At 38.4% G+C, this 18,100-nt stretch overlaps 1 protein-coding gene across 3 annotated transcripts in view; it reads right to left on the reverse strand.

Moving 5' to 3' along the window:
- The window catches only part of BTBD7 (BTB domain containing 7), an 89,890-nt gene that overhangs the window by 23,125 nt on the left and 48,665 nt on the right, over positions 1 to 18,100 (reverse strand). For all 3 annotated transcript variants that reach the window (XR_004256654.1, XM_032233421.1, XM_032233434.1), the window contains exons 4-7: positions 9,384 to 9,592; positions 3,908 to 3,983; positions 904 to 1,064; positions 374 to 517 (exon numbers count right to left, since the gene is read on the reverse strand). Coding sequence is in view for 2 of the 3 variants with exons in the window: in XM_032233421.1 (XP_032089312.1) it covers positions 374 to 517; positions 904 to 1,064; positions 3,908 to 3,983; positions 9,384 to 9,592 (590 nt within the window). In the remaining variant the exon portion in view is untranslated. The remainder of the gene's footprint in view (positions 1 to 373; positions 518 to 903; positions 1,065 to 3,907; positions 3,984 to 9,383; positions 9,593 to 18,100) is intronic.

Here is an 18,100-nt window from a genome sequence, read left to right on the forward strand (position 1 = left end):
GTCCCTTGTCACCACCATCCCGGCCACACACACACAGAGCCCTCCAAGGTCAAACACAACCCTGATGAACCCTCAATGAAATTGAGTTTGACACCCCTGCTCCAATTTATCAGATATTCATATACTGCAAAGAATCCTTAGTGAATTCAGGGTGAGAACATGGAAAAAAGGAAGGCTTAGCATTCGGAAATACTGATGTCTGCCTGCAGATGTCTTACAGGTTTCAAAGTCATCTTAAGCACTTTTGCACTTCAAACTCATAATACTTTTTAAATATCATTCTGAATATAGAACAGATGACCCGCTTACATGGCAGGCTGGATAACTGAAAGCTATTTATGAGATGGTCGGCAGCATTAATACTTCATTTTACCTTAGCCTCCTCCACATACGGTGAGAACAGCCTCGGCCTCACATAAATTCCAGCATTTTTTTGTCGCAGCCACACATTTGACTTTCCACCTTCTGCTGTTGGCAGCATGTCTGAAGGAGGTGTACTAATGAGACCTCTTTTCATCTTTAAAAGAAAACATCACATCAGAAAGGTAACAATTATTTTTAAGTATAAAACAGCAAACCAATTTACAACCTGATGAGAGTCACCAGTAAGGAATAACTGAACTGTACTCAAACCAAATTGAAAACAAACAATTGACTGAAGAATCGGAGCAAGTACCCCCAAACTTTCCAAAAGCACAATAAATTTTATATAATGATGACCTAAGTCAGGGGCAAGAAATCTGTTCTTTGGTGGTGTTTTGGTGATCAGTTGGATATCACCAAAGAAAGAAGCCCCTGAACCTGATTGGACTCTTCCTGGCCCATTTTTTTCTGTACTTTTCTCATGGACAGCAGCATAAAAAGCTGAAGCAGGATTCAAAGGAAACTTTAAAATATACTTACCGAATCTGTCAGTACTTCACTGTTCATAGGCAGGATGTGCTCAATGCGGACGAACGGTAAGAGAGGGGAAAGGATTTCTTTTAATTCCTCGATATCAAGATCTCGTCTCTTTACACCACGCTTGTTCACACTATGAGCTGTGCCACTCAGTAAATTGGGTTCTGACAATTTAAATAAATTGTTTTACTCATGTGTTCTAATTTTTTTAAAAAAAATTGATTAAAGACATATTTATTCTACAGTTTTATTATTTCTTACTTATGAACATTACTTATATAAAAACCAGGTCTCGGACCAGCTTACCATAAAATTAATCCAAATAAAAGAAATTCTAAATTTATTTATTTTTTAACATTTTTTAAAAAATGTCTCTAATTCTTCTATTTGGGTTAATTTTTATTGTAAGCTGATTTGAGACCTATTGTCATATAAGTAACTGTTGTGACTCAGCAGTTTTGCTGAGAGTTCTTTCGGGAGCAAGAGTCATTAGGCAGCTGGGAGTGGTTTGAGGCACATTTGGAGATAAAAGGAGGGATGCTGCCACGCCCCAGTTGCTGGAGTCAACATACGTTCCTTCGTTCCTTCGTGTGTTCCGTGTCTGGTACAATATTGCTTGCTTATTACTCGTGATTATGCCTGTTCCATTTGGATAAATGCTTTGGTGTTTTCATGTAAATCTGATCTGTGAAGACTGCGAAAGAACTGCCAAGTTTGTAAGAGCTTTTGTTTTGGAATTCTTATCAGAGTTTTGTGTTTATGTTATGTTCTGGGCTCGAATCCAGTTTGAACTGAAAACTGATAAAGAAAAGCCTTCCTTTTAAGTTTTGCCTGCATTTGTTAAAGAGACGTCAAGTGAGGGTCAGAACAAGTAACATTACTGTTACTTACTTATGTGCATGTATTAAAGAGGCGTGGTGGCCCAGTGGTTAGAAAGCATTACTGCAGGCTAACTCACTGCTCATTCCAAGAGTTCGATTCTGACTGGCTCAAGGTTGACTCAGCCTTCCATCCTTCAAGTTTGATAAAATGAGGACAGAGTTTGTTGGGGACAATATACTGATTCTGTAAACTGCTTAGAGACAGCTGGAAAGCATTATGAAGTGGTATATAAGTCTAAGTGCTATTGCTATGTTCCCTAAAATAGAGCTATTAGAAGCTAACATTGAGGTAAACATGGGGGCAAGAATTCTCTAGTTTTTTTGCCCTTCAATTTTTTGGAACAGTATTGTTTTCCTTTTGTTTGAATAACTTTATTAAACTTATCTTAATGTTCATCCTACAGTTTTTCTGACTTCTATATGGGTGGAAGGAACTCTGCTGACCAGAAAAGAAAGTTTGGGAGGCCCATGATGATTTATATTTTATTTAGGATTTTAATGTCATGATATCTGAGAACTGCCTTCTCATCACTGCAATATTCTTTCAAAGCTGACACCAGCCAGGACACCGAACAACTCAAAGAAGCAGTGCAAGACTGGAAGATGTGGAGAACCTGGCCCACAGAATTTCCAAGAGTTGGACACGACTGAATGGATAACATTATCCTCATCCCTGCAATATATACTGTACCAGCCAAATATATGGACTACATTTAAATGTGGTGGCTCGGTAAACTGGACTATCAGGAATGTACTGAGGTTGTTCCTTCAACATTGTGATTTAAAGAAAAAGCATGGTATAGATAGTCCTTGACTTAAAACTGGTCGTTTAACATACGTGACATAATTGAAAAAAGTTACTTACGACTTGTCCTCTTTTGCAATTTTATGGCAAAAAACACTAATTAGATAAAATGGATTCACACTTATGAACATATAATTTGCTTTATGAACACATGGTTTGCGTAACAACTTTGGTGACCTGCTAAATGATGGTCATAAAAACGGTTATAAAATTGAGACCAGTCAGGTTATACCTCGACTTATGACCAAAATTCCAGTCCCAACTGTGGTAGTAAATTGCGCACCACCTGTACACACATTTATTAGCTAGTTAAACTCTGTTGGTGCAAAACACACACATACACAACATATACAGATGAATATATAAGGAATTTCAGAGTTGCAGGGGATAACTGCAACATACATCAATGTGCCAAAAGGCCTATTGATGTATGACCTAGCTGTTGTTGTTATTATTTCAATAGGATACCAGATCATGGTTTCCAAAGGAGAAATAAAAAAAAAATCAAAGATGGCAACTGCAACTGTATGAATTAAGTCCCCCCCCCCCCCGGTCCCACTTTTTCTATGTTTGTACTAAGGACAGGGGCTTTGATTGCATAGTCATGTAGTATAATCTTGCAATATTATATGTGGATGACCTTGGAGAACAAGGGGAAGAGATGCTACCTAGGAAATACATCTAGCCAAAACAGACAGGAGCTCCCAGTGGTTTAACAATCTTGCCCTAATTGATCACACAGTTAAAACTAGTGGTGGGAAGTTTGTACCTTCAGACATGCACGATATTGGTTAATGGAGCCTTACAATAAAGTAAAATTAGCTCATCCAGTCACATTTCCTATCTGGTTTATCTGGAAGGACTGACACATCTTGACACTCAGACCCTGCGGATGCCACTGCCTGCGTCTCATCTCTGCCAAACGGATCAGTGGATGTTTAAGCAAGAAATTCTCTTATTTCTCCTCCTTTATTCCAGGCAAGCATGAGTTAACATCTTGGTCCTTCTCCAAGTGTATTATATGCTTCAGAAATATTTAAATGAAACAAAATAAATATAATCCCAAACCACTTCCTTTTCTAAATATTCTTGATATGCCAAAAGAAACCAGGGGACAGAGAAATTGGAGATAACTATAGACAGGGCAGCCCCTGGGCAATGGTAATGTCACCAGCAAATGCTTTCACCATGGAAATATTTGTAGTATTGTAGACAAAAGTCGACATAATGAATGAACGAATGAATGAATGACTAAATTAACTTCAAAGATCTTTAAAGATTAAATATTAATAATGAAACATATTACCTATTAAACACCTACCTCGATCTGCAATTCTTTTTATTAATTGATGTTCACCCCATTTCACAAGGTATTTCAAGATATCTTGCTCACTTGCCTATTGAAGAGGGATTTAAAACAAAGCATAAAAACACAGTGTCTTAGGCACACAGCATCATCAAATTAACGTTTAGGCCCAAAGTGCTTATTCTAATGAAGTTTAGATTAATAATAAATTACAGTTAATTAAGCTCCTTAATGGCAAAGATTTGCAACACAATATGCTATTGTTGCTCATTGCATTTCAGTCAAACTCCTACAGTTTTCATTACTAGCACTTCTGATTCTACAAAGAAACTTTGTTAAACTATTCTACTTTTCATTACATTTGTGTTTGTGTGAATTTTGTGTTTGTGTGAACTTTCATTCTCAATCAATAAACCTGGGGGTGTCTTTGAGACCTAGACATTGCACAAAAGTGTCTAATAATGTGTGCCTGGACTTTGCTGCTGTTGGAATGTTTTTTATTTTGGGGTGGGTGGGTTGAGTTGCATCTTCTTGTATTTTGTTCTGTAAAATGCTAGTGTTTTAAATTCTTTTTAAGCACTGAAAGTAGTTTGATGAGTGAAACATAAAGAAGAGAGAAAGCTGTAACATCTCCACTCTTGAAATGAAATTGTGCTTCTTGCATTGCATTGCAGAAGAACTGAAAAGTGCATTGAAGAATCACTAAGAATTGACAGAAGTGCTGGAGTAAGGCAGCATTGTAAGTGTAAATACATCATCATCACCATCATCATCATCATTATCATTATACTTTATTAATTAAACATTAAACTCAGTCAACTGAACATTCAAAAATGCATCACAAATACCATTGATTGGTGCTAATGGTTGATACGGGTTGCTGCCAGCGTTCTAGTTATCAACCAAGTATCTTCTTAAAATATACGATGTTCTGAGTAGCACAGTTTTTTACAGTTCCACTGGTGTTATTGAGGGAAGCTGCAATTTGTTGATGTATCTTATAAAATTCTTGGACATGGTACCAAGTGCCCTGATGACAATGGGTATCGGTATCATCATCATCATCATCATCATCATCATCATCAGGTTAATCTTTGGTGAGATTCACAGCCTTTGAGGCTGGTTGGTAGCTCAACAGCTCGAGTCCTAACCAAGGACCTAGGAACACTTAAGGTAACGTCGGAGGATATAAGCTGTTCCAAGTAGGGTGGTTTTTTGTAGAATCAGAATGTTCAAGTCTGATAAATTTAAAATTTCCAAATAGCGAGGTAGCTCGTTAGGTATTTCTCCAAGGGCTCCAATTACAATCGGGACAACACTCGATTTCTTTTTCCACAGTCGCTCAACTTCAATTTCCAAGTCTCAGTACTTTGTGATTTTTTCTTGCTGCTTATCTTCAATTCGTGCATCAAGTATTGCAATGCCAATGAAACATACTTTTTTCTTTTCAACTATTGTTATAGCAGTTAGCAGTTAGACTGCTATGTCAGGTGTGTTGTGGGCCAAGTGCCTGTCAGTTTGGATTCTGAAGTCCCACAAGATCTTGACTTTCTCATTCTCTAAAACCTTCTCAACCTGATGGTCCCAGTGGTTTTTGCTGTACTCAAATCCAAACTTTTGGCACAATTTCCAGTGAACGATCTTAGCAACACAGTCATGGCGTCGTAGGTAGTCGGTTTGTGAAATTTTGCTGCACCCACTGATCAAGTGGTCGACTGTCTCGTCTTTCTCATTACAGAGGCGACATTTGCTGTTGATGGTAACATGTTGAATTTTTGCTTTCCTGTAGTTTGTGGCTAAGCCTTGTTCTTGAGCTACCAAAATAAAGCCTCCTGTTTCTTTTTTCAGTGCTCCTGATCTTAACCAGTTCCAAGTTAGCTTTTGGTCAGCTTTGCCTTCAATACTTTTCAAGTATTGGCAATGCATAGCTTTGTTTTTCCAATTTTCAGCTCGCTTCTCAATTACTTCTTTCTTATATTCAGCTTTTGACTTAGTTGTCTTTAAAAGGCCTCCTTTATTTACTTCCTTAATCATTGGTTCTTCACTTTTCTGGATGTAATCATTCAAGCTGTGTTTTTCTTCTTCCACAGTCTGTTTTACTTGTAGGAGTCCTCAACCACCCTCTGCTCTTGGTAGATATAATCGGTCATCATCACTTTTAGGGTGCAAAGCATGATTCATTGTCATAAGCTTCCTTGTTTTTCTGTCCACATTGTCCAACTCCATCTGGGCCCAGTTAATTATTCCTGCAGAGTATCGAATCACGGGTATAGCCCAGATATTTATGGCTTTTATGATATTTCCTCCATTCAGTTTGGACTTTAATATCTTGCGAATTTGTCGAATGTACTTGGCTGAAGTTAATTCCTTGACTTTATTATGCATTAAGTCAGAGGCCTCTAAAATCCCCAAGTACTTCTAGCCTTCTTCTGGTTTTACTGCCTTTATCATTTCTTCATTCTCATTCTATTCCATCATCTTCTATGACCTTGCCTGCTTTGGTTGCCATTGTTGCACATTTGTCAATTCCAAACTGCATACCAATGTCTTGGCTAAATTCTTTTGTGCTTTCAATTAATAAATTCAGTTCAGCTTTTGTTTTACCAAACAGCTTCAAATCATCCGTGTACACCAAGTGCGAAATTTTCAGTCCTTTTTTTGCAAGTTTGTATCCACAGTTCATCTTCTTCAAAATGATTGTCAGTGGTAGCATTGAGAGTACAAAAAGTAGGAGTGAAAGGGAATCGCCCTGGAAAATGCCTCGTTTAATTTCAACTTCACCCAGTTCTTCTTCATTAGCTATAAGCTTCGCTTTCCAGAGGTTCATTGAAGTTTCCATGAATTTTTGTATGTTGCTGCTGATGCCAAAGATTTTCAGGCATTTCTTGATCCAGCTAAGGGGAACTGAATCAAACGCTTTTTTATAGTCTATCCAAGCCATGAACAGGTTGGTTCGTCTTTTCTTTGAATTCTTTAGGATTAGCTTGTCAATCAGCAGTTGGTCCTTTGTTTCTCTTGAATTTTTGCAGCATCCTTTCTGTTCCACAGGAAGCAAGTTATTTCTTTCCAAGTATCCATAAATTTGGTTTGCAATGATACCAGTAAGGAGCTTGTATGTTGTTAGCAAATAGGTGATTGGCCTATAGTTTCCCAGGTCCTTTCCTTCTTGGATCAAAAATGTCCTTCCAGTTGTCATCCATTCATCATTTTCAGGTGTTTTTAAGATCTGGTTCATTTGGGCTGCCAATCTTTTGTGCACACTTGTAAGTGCCTTTAACCAGAAGCCATGTAACTCATCTGGTCCAGGTGCACTCCAGTTCTTCACTTTTCTTGACTGTCTTTGTACCATTTCTTTTGTTATTTTCACATCTTCCATTTTATGCATTTTAATAGAATCCTCAATCTGTTTGATCCATTTTGCATTTCTGTTGTGGTGCTTGTTGTTTTCCCACAAATTCTTCTAGAATTTCAGAGCTTTCTCTTTATCAGGCTTTTCATTTGTTGTTACTCCATCTCCATTTTCTAAGCTGTTATAAAACTGGTGCTGATTTGCTCTGAACTGTGAGTTTTCCTTGAACTGAGTTACTCGGTTTTCATACCTTTTAATCTTTTCAGCAACGGCAACAACCTTCTGCTTCAGCTCTTCAATTGCTACCGCAATCTACTTATTCTCCAAATCATATCTTACTTCCAGGCTGCTTTTGACCTGCTTGTTCTTTAGCTGACCTTGTCTTAGGTTCTTCAAGTTGCTCAAGTCTCCACAAATTTTTTTTATCTTCAATTCCAACCGAATTTTCCATTTAGGCTTCCTCTTCTTGCCTCTTTGGTTCTTTTGTATTTTCAAACCCAATTCTTTGATGGTTATGAAGGCTGCTGCATACATCAGCTGGTTTGTTTCAGCTAATGTAGTGGTTTGAATGGTTTGCACAGCCTCATTGACCTTTTTTAGTACCTTTCTCAATTTTTTCCAGTTCACTTGGTTCAGCTTTGGCAAACGTGTTTTTTCGGCATCTTCCATTTGATGTTTTATTTCTTAGCTAATTGAGCAATATCTGTTGGTGTTTGTTCTTTAGTGTTTCCTTTCCCAGATCATGGTTTCCAAAGGAGAAATAAAAAAATCAAAGATGGCAACTGCAACTGTATAAATTAAGTCCCCCTTTTTCTATGTTTGTACTAAGGGGAGGGGCTTTGATTGCATAGTCACGTAGTATAATCTTGCAATATTATATGTGGATGACCTTGGAGAACAAGGGGAAGAGATGCTACCTAGGAAACACATCTAGCCAAAACAGACAGGAGCTCCCAGTGGTTTAACAATCTTGCCCTAATTGATCACGCAGTTAAAACTAGTGGTAGGAAGTTTGTACCTTCAGACATGCACAATTTTGGTTAATGGAGCCTTAGAATAAAGTAAAATTAGCTCATCCAGTCACATTTCCTATCTGGTTTATCTGGAAAGACTGACACATCTTGACACACAGACCCTGCGGATGGCACTGCCTGCATCTCATCTCTCGGTGGATGTTTAAGCAAGAAATTCTCTTATTTCTCCTCCTTTATTCCAGGCAAGCATGAGTTAACATGTCGGTCCTTCTCTAAGTGTATTATATGCTTCAGAAATATTTAAATGAAACAAAATAAATATAATCCCAAACCACTTCCTTTTCTAAATATTCTTGATATGCCAAAAGAAGCCAGGGGACAGAGAAATTGGAGATAACTATAGGCATCCAGTTGATATTTAATAACATGTATAGGAATATGACTGACATTCTGATTTTTAACAGAACTTTGTTTTAACTATTCTGAAGCTGAAGGGAATTGAAAAATAGGACAAGTATATGAACCAAAGTTTCCAAATTTCATACTATGTAATCAGAGCAAAAAAAAGCATACAAAAATGCATTTTCCAAGGTAATATGCAACACAGATGAGAGACTTTTTTTGAACAAGGTAACAGGAGCAGGAGTGTGGAGGAATGAAAAGTAGTCAAAATCCAGGAGATTTAGTATCTCCCCAACAAGAAAAGTGTATTTCAAAGAGGAGCCTGGATTTCCCATTTTCTTGCCACAAATGTATGTTGTTAGTGTGAGCCTACTATATAATTTCTATAAACCTCTGAAAAGGCAAGACAAAAATTAAGCCTAAAAGAGTTTCACTTAAAATAATTTGCAACTGCTCCTAGGCTATTATTAAGCTTTCAAGCAATAGTTTATACTGTCAGTTTGGGCTGGGTTATATGCCAGGAAAAGAGAATGCTTTCCTTAATCACTACCTCTGCGAGCAACTTGTGTGTATAAATGCCAGAATAAGGGAAGAGGAAGAACCCGTTCTGAACACAATAATTCAAGCCACGTTTTGCTCCTTCTTCTGTTTTTTTTCCAGTGGTCAAAGTTTTAGGACTTGCATCTTTCTATTCCATATCATTAGTAAGAAAGCCTGATTCAGCCCTTAATAAAAAAAAAAACATTGAATGGGAAGAAACAATTACCTGTAAGTAGTCTGACTGGATAGCAGTTTGCAAGTGGTCTTTGCAAAGTTCATAAAAGACATCTGAAGTCATGACTTGGGAAAACTCCTCACAGAGGAAATGCAGGGCTTGGCGGTGTACCCACTTGGAGCCATAAGGCTGGGAGCTCCACTTGAGAACGGCAGTTAAGGTTTCCAGTGAGATGCTCTCAGCAATAATATCCTCGCAGCCTACACAAAGAAGACAAGCTGTTCAATGAGGTTTACCTGTTCCAAGAACTGCCAAGTCCTGTGATCGGAAAGATTTCGTACAACTGTCCTTTTAAGCAAGGTTCTTTTAAAAACTGGCCTGCCGACATCTGTTATTTATACAGCTGCAATTAGGCAGAGTGTCCCAAAAGTAACTACAGGTAGTCTTCCACTACAAGGGGCGGGGGAAGCAGCTCACTTAAGTGGGGTGGTCACTAAGTGAAACTGTGACTGTGCTTATGAGGTGGTATTCTGCCGCTTCGGGCGAACCAGTAGTGGCAACGGCGGGGAAGGCTCTGCCCACCTGCCCAGACATCATCACGGACGCTCTGCACATGCGCAGAAGCGCTGTGCGTGTGTGAAGCGAGTGTGCTCTCATTTCCAAAACAAGTAGCAAAGGTAAGAGAAAACCATTACTGCTTTGAAGGCCTGCCTAGGTTGTTAATGTGAGGACTAATTGCAGAGTGATGTTTTCATAACTGCAAATGGTCACTTTATGCTTAATGAGGACTTCCTGTAGTCAAGTTTATATTCTAGAAATAGCAGTTTACTATCTTTGTCAGGATTCTCCAGCACCCCCCCCCCCCCGACCTCCAATTACTGTCAAAGATCATTTAACCAAGGATATCAAAAGTAAATGCAGATTCCACACAAACAAAGTAAATAAGTAAATTACCTCCTATGGGGCAATTTAAAATATCCATCTCCATTCATATGTGTTCACGCACCAGGGCAGATTTCATTTAAATCATGGTTTCAATCACTAGTAAAAAGGCTTGATTTAAATCAACTCGATTTAAATCAATATTTTTCAAACAGTGACTGTCATGTCTGTCCCACGGCGGCTCCTCCCCTGACCTGCTGTCGACTCATCGACAGTCCCCATATTGCAGAGTATACAGCCTGATGATATATAACTATGCTCCGTTTCATGCTGAATAAACAAAATTATTAATGTATCTTAAATAGAAAACTATCTTTAGATAGATTTTTTCTCCAAAAGCATTTTATTAAAATAAATTTAATAAAAATGAAATCAAATCCGATTTAAATAAAAAAAAATCTGTTTTTTAATTTTTTTTTTTAAATCATGAATTATTATCCACCCTGGCATACACACACACACACACACATGCACATACACACAAACTCTTTTCCAGGATTCCAAATAAGCCAAATTATCCATATACAGTTTGTTTTTCACAAAACCACAATAATCAGTAAACAGAATCAAGAGTTATTTTTGCTAACTGTGCTTAGTAGATCATTATGTGCAACCTATATATTACTAAACTCTGATTCCTGTAATATTTAACTGGGTGAAATGGTGCACCGTAGCATAAAACATTTTCAACTTCAAATGGGCTAACTTCCAAAATGGGTTCAAAAGCTGGAACCCGTGACTCCGGTGGAATTGAAATTTGTCAAATTTTATAAAACATTTTATTTCATAAACAGTATTATAAAAGCACTTTATGGCATAATGCAAAATGTTACAAAACATTCCCTGTGCTGATGTTTGTCTATGCGATACATGAGTTATTTTCAAGGCAGACACATCCCTGAATGTATCCCAACTTTTCCAGTGAAGGCTGTACATCAGAAGCTGTGTTACTGTTGAAGGCACAGAGGAATCCAGTTAGTAAGCGTCTTTGAAAGGATGACTCAACGAGAGGGAGGGAGGGAGGCGAAGGAAGGAAGGAAGATTTTCAAGTTCACTGCCAGCTTCCCACAAGGAAATTCAGTGGGGAAGCCAACAGGAAGTTGAACGTTTCTCCCATTGCCACTGAATTATTTTTTCCCCTGGCTGCAGAGGTTTTGTTTCTCTGTTTAGGTAAGGAAATCTCTCTGAAACAATGACCCAATAGGTCATGGATTGTGTAGTGAATAACAAAAGTACCTTTAAATGCCCACTTAATGCTTCAGTAGTGCTAGCATTTGTTGCAGCAGAAAATGTGTCCAGCAGAATCAATAAGAAACAAAGAAAGAACGTTAATGTTTCCTTAGCTATTTAATTCAGCAATCTAACCTTGCCATTTCTCACACGCTGCCTGTCTAGACTTCAAGATTTGGCAGAAGTAATCCTCCACAGATTTGCCTCTATTGCCAGGAGAAGCATCTCCTACACTCAAGCAGAGCTCTGCCTCCAACACATATGTTCCCACCATTAGCTGCAAGATGCAGATTGGTCCATGTCTCCATACAGAACCTAATTTTGGATCCTCCTCAGCTATACCAATATGGAATAAATCACCACTTTTTCTGGGAAATCAAAACATAGGTCACAAAGCAAATAATTAAGGCTCCCTGCAGTGCTTTATATTATATAAATAGTACAGGGCTAGAGGAGACTCACTAAAAGGATAGTGAGAGCTGCCCCTCTAAACTGTTGGAAGAAATGTCCTTCTGCGTTCAGTTCCAAGTGGGGGAAAAGACACTGGAAAAATGGAGACTGCTTGGAAAGATGGTTTTAATGGTGATCAGGACCACATGGTTTGAGGTCCTGAGCTGAAAAGGCAATCACATGCTTCAAGATGAAAAGAAAAGAGGCCAAGATGCTGAAAGTTCCTGGTTTTATGCCCTCTCTAACCTTTGATCTGGAGCTTGTACTCTGATTGGTTGTCAGATTCCCATGGGGCCATGCAGGGGCAACTCTTTAGGCTGTGCTTAGGGCCCAGGTTTGGTTGCCTTGCTGGCTGATGCAATTTTCCCAGGTGCCTTGTGGTGGGTTTTCTGTGGAAGGCTAATCCTACCTTTGTTATGTAGACTAGCTCAGGCTTTTTCATGGCCCATCGAGAAAAGTGGGGACTATTAAGAGTGAATCTGTTTCCTGCCTAAAAACATGTTTCTCCATTTCTTATCCAGGGAAATATAATATTCTGCCTTTTCAATATTTCCCAGGATATTTCATTTTTCTAGGAGAGGGGTGGGTTTTAACTTCCTACAAAACCTCAGAGCTGCCCTCCAAGCCAAAGAGATGCACTGATGCTTATACATTTCAGCAAAGGGGGAAATGGTGCATGGATAAATATACATAAGTAACCAATTAAATAAGATATCCTTCATTGGCATCTTGAGGACAGATTTATAGGTTGCCAAGGGAATGTTCTGGTAAGGTTTACAACAGGCTGGTGTAGAATTAGATGATAAGCCAGATCCAAGGCTATTGCAAATTCCTTATGTTTCAATTTGATTTGAATAATGCTATTCAACTGAAAACTTACAAGTAGGCTTCAGCTTACAACCATTCACTAAGCAACAGTCAGAAAGTACAACAGAACCCTCAAAATGTATTTACAGCCTGGATTCAAGATTCTTCCCCTAAGCTCAGAAGATCGCATTTGGGACATTCAGCAACTGGTTCACATTTACAGCCATTTGCAGAGTCCCGTTCACATGACCAAGGTTTATAATACTTTTGCCTGGGTTTTGGCAAAAACAACTTACAGTATTGCAGACAACGGATTTGCTTAAGAATGGCAAATTCTTCAGTTCAGTCACATGGATGCCTTGACTTACAACCATTATAACATATGAAAGAAATTCCAGGCTCCATTATTGTTGTAAGTGAAGGACTGCCTGTATTTTCCTCACAGTATCTTCTCCCCTTTCACTGCTTCACAAGAGCAGAAGTTTAACTGGCTAGGGCAGGAGTGACAAACGGGGCTGGCCCTTGGAGTAGTTAGATCTGGCCTGCGGGACCGCCCGGAAACAGCAAAGGACTGGCCTGCAATGCTTCTGACAGCGAAAACGGGCTCCCGAGCTCCATTTTTGGCTGCCACAGCCTCCTGCAACCCTCTGCCAGTGTAAATGGAGCTCGGGAGGACCAAAAATGGATTAGAAACCGAAAATAGAGCTCGGGAGTCTGTTTTTGCTGACAGAGCACGCGGGCCAGCACCAGCACCCGCAACAGGAGTGCGACCCCCCCCCCCAAGGTCAAACACAACCCTGATGCGGCCCTCAATGAAACCCCTGGGCTAGGGAGACTTCCAGGGAAGACATTGTGAACTGAAGGAGTGGAGCTATTGACTGCAATAGAATGAAGAGCTGGTAAGTAGATAGGCTCTTCGGAATTCCTCTCCAGACAAGGGGAGGATTTGAGATTGCCCAATTTGAGACTGTTCCATACAGCTGTTTCTTGTGAGGAGACCATAAGGCAGTGGTGAGTTTGGAGCTCTGGGAAACAAAGGAATAGCCATCTTCCTCAAACCACAGTTGGCGCCTTCAAAAGGACGTTGGGTTCACATACCGTTCTTTCTTTTTGTAATGGGATTTGTGGATGGCCTTGGAGAACAAAGGATGCTGCCTAGGACACAATCAGACGAGAATTAGCATTTTTGGACAGGGACAGGGCAGTTATTGGTAATACCGTGCAACATTTTTTTTCCTTTCAAAATTGCAGGACATGGAATAATGAAATCAAATTACAGAAAGATAGATTCTGATTGAATGTTAAAAACAAAACCCTTCCCAATACCAGGAAGAATTCAACAGTGGGACCAATGATCCAGAAAGATAATGAGTTCTCTTTAACTGGATGTGTTGAAAAGGAATCTAGATGGTCATCTCTGAGACATGCTTTAGTATAGATTCCTGCACTGGTGGAGGCGGGGTGTCGATACGGAAGTCCAAATGGCTCTTTCAAACTCTATGATTCTAGGATGTAAAGACACAGCTCTAAGGTGAAAGACACAGCACTATCAAACCAAACTAAAACTCGAAGAACTATTCAGAATGTGTGTTAAAAGTAGGTAGAAAAAGCAACACCAGAATTTGCAAGCAGGGACAAAATCTGCCAATGTTCATTAGTATTTGTTTGAAACCCTGCATTCCTTAGGGGGGGATACGTCACTGCTTTCAAATGGCTTTCTGCTGGAGTTCTATTCCTTTGAAATGTCAATTATAGCTTAATGGTGTAACAGGCCAAATCCTTGTCTCTAGCACACAAATATATTTATTCTGCATCATACTTACTGCTGAACATCAAAAGTAACACATATAAGTCAGAAACGACAGCTTGAGCCTAAGTGAACAAAAATGAGAACAGCAATGGCTTTTCAATCCCTGAATTGTTTATTATTTCACTATTCAGGCTCTACTGGTCTTCAATTACAGAACTGCTTGGAAAGCACTACTTTCATTCAGGCATAATCTGTTTTTATGTATGTGTAATGCATACATAAAAATTGGCACCATCCGCTATTCTTTTTTCATATACCATCCTTTGATCAAGAATGGTATATAAAGAAAGAATAGCAGATGATGCCAAACCATAAACTAGATACATAATTTATCTCAAAGCCTACTAAGCTTTGGTTATTTACTGTAAACTGGTACTAGAAGAAAAAGGACTTAGGGAGGGCATTTTTGGCCTTGGGAGATAAAATTGTTTGGGTGCTAATGATAATTGAATACAAATATAATTATCCGCAAATAAAATCCTTAACAACTTAAAGGAAGCATGTAGAGTATGTAGTGGGAAAATATTATCAGTAGCTGCCTTTTGAATATCTTAAATAATGATTAAGTTCATTTTTCATTTCATTTTTAAATGTTTGGGATACTAAAAAGAATTTGAGCTGTTATACCCTGTTTCCCTGAAAATAAGACCTCCCTGGATAATAAGCCCAATCGGGCTTTTGAGCGCATGTGCTAAAATAAACCCTCCCTGAAAATATTGCAACACAGCAGCAGCCATCAGGTGAACACGCTCGCCGCCTCCTGCACCTCAAAAATAATAAGACCTCCCTGAAAAGAAGACCAAGCGTTTATTTTGGGGGACAAAAGAAAATAAGACCCCATCTTATTTTCAGGGAAACACGGTAATGATATGAATCTACTATTTTTATCTGATTCCTGATTTCTACTGACAAAAAATCAGGATTTTAATTAAATCACATACATAGTCTTCCTTTCCTTTTGAATATAATTTTCTCTCTGGGCCAAGGATGGCGTCCGCTCTTATGATCTTCCAAAGACAGGTAAAACATGCCTTTTTCTGAAAAAGAATTAACTATAAACAGTGGTGTCATTTACTTTTAACTTTAATTGAAATGAAGACTGAATGAGATTAAACTTTTAATGGGTGACTATTATTTGTTGAATTTTATGTGTAGACAAAACCCATAAATAAAAGATTTAGGCTTATGTAATTGAAAGGTCATAAATGAAACATTTTTCAAATATTAATATTTATAGTCCACCCAAATGGGCAATTAATTTTCATACCATGAAAATAGGTTATTGCAATTTGGCCAATAAGTATCATACCTTTAAAAAACATTTACTCATTTTGCTTGAGCTTTGCTCTTTGGTTTTTTAAATTCTCTTCGAAGCACTAACAAAAGGCTATCCTGTTTCTCCATGATTGTAATGCATACTTTTGTTTTTCTTTTTTAATTACATGCTATCAAGATTGAATGAGACAGAAAAGATCAATAAGGGAAAAGAATAAGAGAAGACAGCTTGTCTGCCAATAATTATTCTTTGACATTTGGCTTCTGCTAATCTGCCAATTCGTTTAAGAAATACCCTATTGCTGATTCCAACGCTTATAGAAAGCATGGACAATTTAGAGAGGTTGTGGTATTACCACTAGAACAGTGTTTTTCAACCACTGTGCCGCGGCACACTAATGTGCCGTGACATAGTGTAAGGTGTGCCGTGGGAAAAACACCTGCCTATAGTCAATATAGGCACAGAGTTAATTTTTTTTAACATTTTCTAATGGTGGTGTACCTCGTGATTTTTTTCATGAAAAAAGTGTGCCTTTGCACAAAAAAGGTTGAAAAACACTGCACTAGAAGATCATCTTGAATTACAAAACAGAAATAGTTTTAAGATTCTCTTCTATGGGTGAAAATTTGCAATATAATAGAATGTGTCACAATGATGTTATCCATTCAGTCATGTATGACTCTTGGTGGTTCTATGGACCAGGTCTCCCCACATCTTCCAAACTTGCACTACTTCTTTGAATTTTTCTATGCTGACTAGTATCAGCTTTGATGGTGTCCCGCCACTGTGTCCTTTGGTGGCCTGGTTTCCTTTTGCCACTAACTCTTCCAAACATAATTACTTTCTCCAGTGAATTCTCTCGCATGACATGGCCAAAATAAGTGAGACAGTTTTGTGATTTTGCCTTCCAGTGACATGTCTGTTGTCATGCTCTCCAGCATGTGCTTGTTAGTCACCTTTGCGGTCCAAGGAAGATTCAGGAACCTTCTCCAGCACCACAGCTCAAACAAGTTGATTTTCTTCCTGTCTTTTCTGTCCAACTTTCACAATCTTAGACAGCAATGGAGAACACAATGGAGCAGACTAACCTACATTGGATTGCCAGGCTGATGTTCTCGCTCTTCCATATTCTGCTCATGTTCATCATTACTGCGCAACTCAGTGCAATCCAGTGTTTTATTTCTCGGCTGCATTCACCGCTCTGAGCGATCCTAGGAAAGTGATTCCCCGCCCCCCACTTTATTTCTTCACTATCAAGTTCTGTTCTGATGTTCCCATTGCTTGCAATGGTCATGAGCTTGGTCTTTTTGATGTTCAGAAAGAGCCCAAAATTCTCACTTTTTCTTTGATTTCCTTGATCGGATGTTCCAGGAGTTCTTCGGATAGCATATGACAAGATAATTCAAATTTTGGTTTTAAGAATGAAATAATGTTGAAATAAATGCTCCAGATACAAGTTAAATTAACTTAAATGTGTTAAAAATATTTTTATCTGCATCCCCCAATAGAATGGAAAATATGAACAAAATTACTAAGTTGGGGTGAGGAGTCAGAAAACTGGCACTTAAAACTATAATTTATATACTATTGCTGCTATTTCAGAACATAATAATCTCATGACACACAGTATTTTTAGGATTTCTTCCAAAGAAGGATCTAGTAACTGTGACAATCTTTACCATAATTATTTGGACCCGCTGTCCAAATAATTCATGTACATAAATCCTTGCTCTGCTGCACTATTTTGCACAAGCGTGAATGTACAACACATACAGGACTCTGCCAATAAGTAGCAAGCCATGTTTGAAAAAAGGGTCAACAATACAGCATAATGCAAATACATCACTTTACAGATCAAGCTATGGTCATAACTGACTGAGTACCTAAAGAATATCTACAGGGCCATTTGTCTGACCAGAGTCAACCCGGTCTATTATGTCACAGTGAAGAATATTTTACTAAAGTTTACTTTCAGAAGTCAGCAGGAGTTGAGGAGGGAGGCGTCTGCTTCTTGGTAGCAGAACCAGTACTCCAAAATAGATCCAGGGTCAAGCCAGTCCTTCCCTCAGTGAAAAAAAGATGCTGAAAACAGAAATGTTGTGAAGAGTGTGCAAAACCTGTTTGTTAGTGAGATGGGCAGCATACAGTAAATAAAATAAAATAAAAAATAAGTAATCAGATTGAGCTATCTCTTTTGCTTTTATAATATTAAATATTTGAGTTGTTATTTTACTGTTTCTTAGTTTTTATATT

Source organism: Thamnophis elegans, chromosome 1, assembly GCF_009769535.1.
Source record: "Thamnophis elegans isolate rThaEle1 chromosome 1, rThaEle1.pri, whole genome shotgun sequence".
In the NCBI taxonomy this organism is placed as follows: Eukaryota; Metazoa; Chordata; class Lepidosauria; order Squamata; family Colubridae; genus Thamnophis; species Thamnophis elegans.